Genomic DNA, 9,475 nt, shown 5'->3' on the forward strand with positions numbered 1-9,475 from the left:
CCGCCCTTTGCAATGCGGAAGTGACGTAGCGTTTCTTCCCGCAAATCAGAACGTGAAACAAACACCAATAAAATGGTATAAACTAACCAGAAACTTCATTTTCCACTAATGGTCTTAATGGCACTTTTATTTTGTAACTGACAATCCTGCCGAAACACCAGTAATGTTTGGTTTGCGGCCATTTTTAAATTAATTTAGATCTATTCACTGCTGTTTAACGCAAAAGTCCACATACGATATTACTTTTACCTTTAATTTTATATTTTTAACAAAAACATTTAAAATGTATGTATACACTATTCACAAAAAGTTAGGGATATTCAGCTTTTGGGTGAAATTTCACAACAAGCCTAAAATGCATTCAAACCTGTACAGGTGAACTTAATGTGATCTTCTCTAAGCTTTTAAATGCACATGTCCAACTGTTAAATGTTTCAATAAATTTTGCACAAGTTGCTGTTCTCTAACAAGGAGCTTAACGGCAAAAATCACGGCAGGTGTGTGATCGTTGAATTGACCAATAAATGTCCTGGTTCAATTAGAGCTGGTGTTTAAACAGTTGTCCTCATCATGCTGTTCACATTTTGACATCATGAGACCAAGACGACACCTAACAATGGAACAACAGTCCCTTGCCATTGCGATGCTTCAAACAGGACGTTCTCAGACAGAAGTGGCCACTGAGCTTGGAGTGTCACAGAGTGTCATCAGCAGGTTGCAACAGAGATATGGAGAGACTGGAAGAGTCACAGAAAGGCCTAGAAGTGGACGTCCTTTGGCCACATCCCGTGCTGATGACCGCTACATTGTGAACACTGCCCTGAGAAACCGGATGATGAATGCCACTCAACTCCAGGCACGTTTAAGAGAGGTGAGAGGCACCCAAGTGTCACGTCAGACCATTCCAAACCGTTTCCATCAGCGTGGTCTGCGTGCTAGACGACCTGCACGGGTACCTGACCACACCACCAGGCACAGGCATCCTCGTCTTGCATGGGCCAGGGAGCATTTACGCTGGACGAGGAACCAGTGGGCCTCAGTGCTGTTCTCTGATGAAAGTCGATTCACACTGAGCAGAAATGACGGCCGGCAACGATGTTGGAGACGTCAGGGAGAGCGCTATGCATCAGCCACTGTTGTCACCAGGCGAGCTTTTGGTGGTGGCGGTGTTACAGTGTGGGCAGGGGTGTCCACTTGGTACAGAACTGCCCTACACTTTGTGAATGGTACAGTGACAAGCCCATACTACCTGAATAACATCATTAATCCAGTGATTGTGCCCCTACATGAACAGCACAGGCCTAATTTCATCTTCATGGACGACAATGCTCCTGCTCATCGAGGCCGCATCATCAGGGAACGGCTGTTGGAGACTGGTGTACCTCAAATGGAATGGCCTGCACTCTCTCCAGACCTGAATCCCATTGAAAACCTGTGGGATCAGCTGAGCCGTCGTGTAGAGGCTCAAAACCCTGCACCCCAGAACCTCAATGACCTGAGGGCTGCCCTTCAGGAAGAGTGGGATGCCATGGCTCAGCAGGCAATAAGTTGCCTTGTGAACAGCATGAGACGTCGTTGTCAAGCTGTAATTGATGCTCAAGGGCACATGACCAGATATTGAGACGTTCAAACTTTTTGTGGTGTAACTACCATTGTTACCTTTTGTGTTGAATGAATTTTGAGATGAGGAAATCAGTAGTGCATCCTTCTACTTAAATGTCTTACTTTTATATTATATCACTGTAGCATGAACATATTGCATTTTCCATAAATTTCACCTGAAAGCCAAATATCCCTAACTTTTTGTGAGTAGTGTATATGCTCATTTCTCTGCATACCTGCATTTATTATTCAGCACATTACCACCGAAACACGTTCCCAGTCTGTGAATTGTTCAAAGATAATGGCAATAAAAGTCCTTCTGATTCTGATAACCATGCTTAAAAATTTGAGGCTGTTTCGGGTTTTGCAAGTGATCTCTAAAAGTGAACAAGGAAAATAAAAACAGTTTTCTGCTGCTAAAATCAACATTAAACCACCAGAAAACACGAAGTCTGTAACTGAAGCAAAATATTGATGCAACTGATCATTATAATCTTTCATTTAAAGGTTATGTTTTTAAAAGGAAAGGTAATTGAAAATCTTGACGATGTACTTTTGCACTGAAACAAAAGGGAAATTAAAAGGGAAGATATATGATTAAATCAGCATGACCCCATTATTTTCCCCTCCGCTCCCTTTTTTTCCTGTTAAAACTTGCCATAGTTCTGGTACAGCGCCTGGAAGTGTTCGGCTTTTTATTTCTTTTAAATAAACACCAAACCATTTTTTTTCTTTTTTATTTTACAAAGCTTCCACATCTCCGATGTCCCATTCAGAAATTCCTGCAAAGAAAAAGTAGTGTTAGTTAAAGTATAGATAAGTTGCAAATCTCCATAAAAGTCCACTTTATTTACAAAATAAATATTAAACCAGTTTATGTCCCGTTTGGTGTAGTTTACCATTAAAAGGATGGAAAAATGTTTTATTCCTGTTTAGAAATGATTTGTCAGTTTAAACAGTCAACAGATCCAAACTTCTGTTTATATCAGAGGAGCAATGAACACCCACCAACTTCAACTTCAACCCTGTCCAGTGACAACACTTAAAGTCTCAATAATGTGTTTGATATTTTCATGTTTACGCTGAGTGAGCCGTCCTTACTTTGCAACGATGGAGTCGTTCTTTGCCAGCCTGAGGATGGAGTCGTCGGACTCTCCCTGAAGGAGGAAAGAAAGAGAAGGGTTTGACACTTTTACACCACAGTACAGTAGGATTTTTTACTCTACTGTAGGATTGGTCACGTTATAGGAAGATTTATCCTGGTATACTATTATCAGTCACGTTACTGTAGGATTCACAACGTTAATGAAGGAATCATGTTACTGTAACATTCGTCACGTTATTTTAAGATTGATCATGGTATACTATCAGTCACGTTACTGTAGGATTTAGCAAAAACAAACTGTTGTCACTGAAATAAGTTTAAGAATACAACATAAAATAATTTTAATAACATTTATGTTTTTAAATTGTTGTTCAACATAAATATTTAAAAAAACAAAGAAACATGATAAACTAACGTTGATGCGACTCGCTCAATAACCTATTTGGTTATCAGGTGTTTTCTCCACCTGTCGGCAGGTGTTTTAATCTACTGCTCGTCAGCAAAGTGCTCTCATTTGTCCAGGACAGTTTTTACTTTGTTTTTTCAACTCAATTAAAATGCAAAGCAACATTTTATTTCACTAAAGTATAATTTAGCATTGCATTTACAATTGCTTTTTTCAGTCTCCTGTTATCGCGAAGTCTGTTGGTAATTTGGGTTTTTCTTTAACGGGAGGTTATAAATACATCTGAAGATGCAACATAAATTAGCAGTTCATGAAGATTTCAAACCAAATAGTTAAAATATCTGGCTAACCATCTTTCTTTTCATGTAAAATCATCCACAGAAGTCAAACTAATGACAAAAACTTGAAAACAGAAGACAAATCTGAGAGCAGTCAGTTATATACAAGACACGATATCCAGGATAATATCTGTGATTTAATGTTATTTTCTATTCCTTTCATCTTGAAGGCTTCCCAGTTATCCTGCTGCTTCCTTCAGTTTGTGTGTATAAATAAATAGAAACCCTTTGTCTTGCAAGCTGTCCAACATACACAAGCAGCGTTCTCTTAAAGCAACACGTTAAATAACACTGTAAATAATTTTACAAGATGAGGAATTTACATAAATTTAATCTGAAGAAATAAAAAATTTTAACCAAACAAAACATTTTTAGTAAAAAAATATAACAAAATATGACTTTCTAAATAAAAGATCAAATTTTTCTTAATTATCAGCATAAGTTTTTGACTTTGTGTGTGTGTGAATAGCCTCGGTAATTCCTGAAATTGCGTCCAGTTCGGGTCCCTATAGGCTGCTGTCCTGCAGGTTTTGGATTAATTTAAATCGCGTTGGAGCAGAGAAACATCTAAAACCTGCAGGATGCCTGATGATCACTAAATGGAAAATATTCTCCCAAAACGAGCCTGATATGATCCTATCAACTTAATTTCAACGTATTCCGAGTCAGACTGTTTATTTACTTTGACCGTTTCCTGAACGGACAGTGAACTCACCATTCTGCGGATGGCGCCACAGATAGCGTAGGTCTTGAACTGACCATTGAAGCGTCCGGTCACTTTGTCGACCTGAAACATACAAACAAACTACGATAAGAGAAAGTTTCTAACTGTAAGCATCGGCGCTACATTCAGTGCTACAATGTGCCTCCTTCCTGAGCCGCCACGTGTTTTACAAGGTTACATCAAGATTACATTAAATTCTGTCAGTTTAATTCACCGCTGTCTCTTCTGCATGTCTGACCTGTCCCGTTAAACTGGCTGCAGTGTCGGAAAAGTGCTGTAATCCCAACCAATCACAGAGAATCACACCGACTGGCTGCGTCATGGCAACACCGCATCAAGCGGTTTAAAGGAGATAGTCCCGTCAAACTTCCCAACAGTTGGTTTTTCCAGCCAGGTGTTGCTGATGCATCCAGTGTGATGAAAGAGCAAACAAGACAAAGCAAAGCTGCATATTTCTCCACACTGGGAGCTGCTGGGATGACTGGAATGATTCTCCAACAGCAGGCGCCTTGAACTGGCCACAGCAAGAGTCAAAATACTGACATTACACACACACTGTGTGTGTGTGTCGCTAGCTCAACAGTTCAGTTCCTGTTCCCATTCAGATGCAAATCATCCCGTCTGGTGAAAACATGTCCAGCATCATACTGGCGCTAGTTTCAGCTGGACAGTCACGTTCACCCTGAGGTTTGGCCTTGTGAGCACATGCAGACACGTCAGCCTGCTGTTTGCTGTCAGCTTGACGCAGAATGAGGCATCACATGACAGAAAAATGCTGCAAATCGAGATAAATGTGAGATTAATTCCCCCTGAAAGCTGAGTTTGGCAGATCATCTTTGTCTTCCTCATCCTCATCACAGGCTGACACTGAAGGGACTCGAGCCCCTCTGCTGTGTGTGCAACGTCACACAATCTGCCAAATGCAGCCACATGCAAGTGACGGGCATCACCATGGCAACATGTTAATCAGCTGGTTCAGATCAGCGTTTTACAGGTAAACAAAAACACACTGTAGCTTGTTTAGCATAAAAACTACATCAAGACCAAGATAAAAAAGTTCCTACACTTCAGCATACAGTTGTGCTCATATGTCTTCATCTCCTGTCGTTAAAAAAAATGCTGAATTTACAACACTCAAATAACTGGAGAATTAAAAAAGGAACAATAACTAAAAAAAAAAGTTCAGTAATATAAGACACTGTTTTTTTTTCATTTAATAGAGTTGAAGAAAAATAAACAAATGTGTCCTGGACAAATTAGAGACTTTTCTGTTGAACAGTGGGACAAAATACCTGTCAACAGGTGCAGAAGTCTGACTGAGAGGAACAGAAAACACCTGACTGGAGCAGAAACATTAAAGGATTCTTCAACTAAATATTACTTTATGACTGATGGAATATGTAATAAATTATCTTACTTGTTTGCTTTAAAAAAAAAACCAACATATTTCTATTTAACAAGAATTAGAAAATAATGTCATGATTTTCTTAAATTTTTTTATTTATTCTATTCTAGTCATTTAGCAGCGGCTTTTATCCAAAGTGACTTACAAACACACTCTTTTCTCGACAGGCACATCAGTGGGCAACTGGGGGGGTTTAGGGTCTTGCCCAAGAACACGTTGGCACATAATTCTGGAATCGATTCATAGCCTGGATCGATCAACTTTCCAGTTGGAAGACGACTGCTCCTCCTGCTGAACTACAGCTGCCCCTGTCGTAATTTATAGTTTAGTAGTAATTTTAAAGTAATTTATTATTACTTTAGTCAATTTCAGCTTATTTTACAGGGAGATATTTTTTTTCCTTCTTCAATGAAAGGGTATGAATACATATGAGCACAACTGTATTTAGGAAATAAATCTTTGCCATAAAATGTTTACTGTGTGGGACCACGGTATGAGCGGATTAAACAGCTGGGATCTGCGTATTAAAACTGTGCATGAACCAAGCACATCATGGTGTTCTAGACTCCGTGTTCGACATGAAAACCCGACTGGTAATGCACCAGTAACTGTCCCAGACAGTAAACCAAACCAAAGCACAGTACGTACCACTCCTCAAGGCTGCTGACAGCCGTAATGCCAGGAAGCGGTGCTACCAAATACAGACAAAAACATTTTGACAGCTTTTTGAGCGCTGTGTACCACATGGAAGCGGTTTGAGGTCAATAAGCACAACCAGAGTTAATAAATACATCAGGGGCACTGTTGATTTTTGAGAAAACTTTAAGGTCCGTAAAATTACAGTAATCCTACTTCATCACACCTCAGTGGCTCCCTTTCAGCCTTACGTACAACTTACGATTCATTAATGTGATTCAGATGTGTTGGAGTAGAAACATGCCTAAACAAGCAGACAGTAAGTTATGTGGACCTGGACTGAGAAACAGAGTCAAGGTATCATTTCACCAGCCGGCCATGGGGACCAAAACAAGTAGCTTTATTTTTACCTCAGCAATGTTGATCTGGATGGAGGCATGGTCTTTGGCTCCAATGATTCTGTTGCTGGCAGAGCTGCAATATAGATGAATTTCAGAGTAAAAGAACTGTCATTAGTTTCAGTGGCGTGTTATTTAGAATCAGACTAAATGAAGGCAACATCTTCGCCTGAACCTTTAACACTCACCATTTACGTGGGACGTAAAGGTCCACAAATTCACCAGCGTCGTTCTGCATGTTAGAAGGTAGTTCAAGGTGCCGCCTACAAATCTGGAACAAACATAAATAATGAGTTTAAGAGGCTGGAACCGATATAAATGATGGATTTAAGAGGCTGGTACAGATGCCAAGCGGCCCAGATGCTGTCATGGCTGAAGTACAAACATCAACACTTTTTTTTTTTTTTTTTAAATAAATCTTTATTCTTGTCATTGCAGTGGTATAATAAATTAACAGCATTATGAGACATAATGGAAACATTTAGCTGATGCCAGGGGTTGTATATACAACAGGAGAATTACAAATATTTGGACGCATATAATTTATAATATTGAATTGAGAGCAAAGTGACTGTTTCCAGGGCTTTACTTTTGAAGTAGAGTGCCAACATATAGTTTTACTTCTTTGATGAAGCTGATGTATGAGGGTATATATAGTATTAGTAACTTTGCATTTATGGATATACATTTTGGCTAATAACAGGATAAGATTGCACAAAAAGAGTTGGTCAACTAGTTCCTTCTTATACAGTAGGGGCGGGAAAATCAAATCTAAAAATCGGGATTGTTTGCTGCACAATTTTAAAATGAATTTTTTTGGGGGGTTTTTCAAATAAATTTAATCCATTATAAACTTTTTATGTATATATATATATATATATATATATATATCTTTTTACTTGTCTTCTTAGGAATTATAGCAGCAGTACATGGTCTGGCTACTGTGTTGTTTTTTCCAAAATGAAATAATGAAAAATGACATGGAAAAAAAGATTTATACAGTTTATTATGTTTTTAATCTACAAGAATCAGCATTATAGAAGAATTGTGAGAATCGCAATTCAAATCGAATCGGGACAAAAGCTTATCATCACAGCCCTATGATACAGTGTAAACCCAAACAACACATCTTTAAAGTACAGTTCAATTTATCCTGTATATTGTCCACAAATGCCTTGCCACAGAGGTCTGGTGTGTTCACAGTTCCCAAACAGGTGAAATATCATTTCTAGTTGAGTGTTGCAGAAGGTGCAGGTAATATAAATGTCCTTTTTTAAATTTTATCAGAAATGATTTTACTAGGTGACACCAATAAATGACTTTAAAATGAACTTTTCTTACTTTATAAGTTAATTAGAAATTGTTACGAGTCCATGTTTTGTTCCAGCTCACTCCTTTAAGCAGCGTGGAGCAAAGCTGAGATTACATATGGAACAGATGTGCAGTCAGCCTGGAACAAGCTGCACAAGATGTTTATTATTTTATGTAAAAACCCGTCTAAAAGCATGTTTCTGCCTACAGGATGGCTCACATGGAGTACAACAAGCTTCAACATGTCACCATCACGCTTCACACCGTTCCTGCGCGTGACGGACTTTTAAACATGATTTTAATGATTAATGTTCCTAATACATGATTTAAAGCTAATAAAACTGCTAACTGGTTAGCATCTCCGTTAGCACGTGGCTACCTCCACACTGTCTCATTTACACACAATTTCCCCAAGAAACGCGCTCAAATGACCTCCTACTGCGGCGGAGTCGCGTTATTTCAACAACACTAACTAACTAAAAGGTTAAGGAAGGTTTTAAATAGACTTTAATTAGATTTTTCTACAGAGCCCGGTGGAAACCTACCGATCACGACAAATGGCCGACAGGAAAGGAGGAGCTGCTCACCCGGAAACACAAACATCCACTTCCGCCTCGGTGCTAATGGCGCCATCTGCTGGAAATTTTCCTTTTTCAAGCCTCAGGCCCCCCGCTGCCTTGCCTGTTTTAGACATGATCCTCCTCCAAAGCACCTGATCAGACTATTGAACGTCCTCATCAACTACTTTGCAGCCCGTTGGTGTGTGGACATGTTGGTCATGTTTTTATCAGTCAGTGGTGGCCAGTTGTCTCTTTTATGCCACGGTGTGCTGGGGGCACAGTCTTACAGGCAGAAACTGCAAGAGGCTGGAGAGACTAGTCAAAAAGGGGGTCTCAGTGCTGGGCAGGAGACTGGACTCTCTGGGAACAGTAGTGGAGAGGCTCACACTGAAAAAGCTGAGAACAATAATGGATAACAGCAAACACCCTCTCCATGGATTCCTGAAGGAGCAAAGGAGCAACGGCAGCAGCCGACTTCTCTCGCTATGCTGTAGAACAGAGCGTTTCAGGAGATCTTTTATTCCCACGGCCCTTAAACTACATTATAAAACCTCCTGAATTGTACCCCCACATGTACATGCATCTACTAGGGAGAGTGGCACATTCTGAGTAGGGTTGCTGATAAAACATGCAGGGCAGGCCTGAGGACTGGGATGAAGAAACACTGTACTAATGGAACAAAATAGATGCGCTTGACGAGATGTTTATGTTTTTGCTGGCGGGATTCCCATGGAATCTCTTTAGTGGAACTGCTGGTTATACTCCTTTCAGATCGTGATAGATTTATCTATATTTTCATCTTTATACATTTTTTTCTGCGTGCCTTGGAGAGTTATTTGATCGGCCTCACACAATCAAAAAAACTAACTAAATATGTGTGGTTGAAACTGGCCATGATGTGTGACATCTAACTGTTCAGATTATCCTGCCCACGTAACGACACAATTCACAGCAAAAGAAACCAAGTATCCGTTGCCAAAGAAGAACACG

The 9,475-nt window shown here is 39.7% G+C and overlaps 1 protein-coding gene across 1 annotated transcript; it reads right to left on the reverse strand.

Moving 5' to 3' along the window:
- Positions 1-2,308: 2,308 nt before the first annotated feature.
- On the reverse strand, positions 2,309-8,514 carry rps21 (ribosomal protein S21). Its single transcript, XM_079239314.1, has 6 exons — positions 8,471-8,514; positions 6,803-6,885; positions 6,627-6,690; positions 4,167-4,238; positions 2,704-2,759; positions 2,309-2,384 (listed from the first exon to the last, which is right to left on the reverse strand). Exons 2-6 carry the CDS (start codon positions 6,850-6,852, stop codon positions 2,375-2,377), a joined length of 252 nt encoding a protein of 83 aa, XP_079095440.1. The 5' UTR covers positions 6,853-6,885; positions 8,471-8,514; the 3' UTR covers positions 2,309-2,374.
- Between the last annotated feature and the right edge of the window lie 961 nt (positions 8,515-9,475).

Source organism: Telmatherina bonti (assembly GCF_933228915.1).
Source record: "Telmatherina bonti genome assembly, chromosome: 4".
NCBI lineage: Eukaryota > Metazoa > Chordata > Actinopteri > Atheriniformes > Telmatherinidae > Telmatherina > Telmatherina bonti.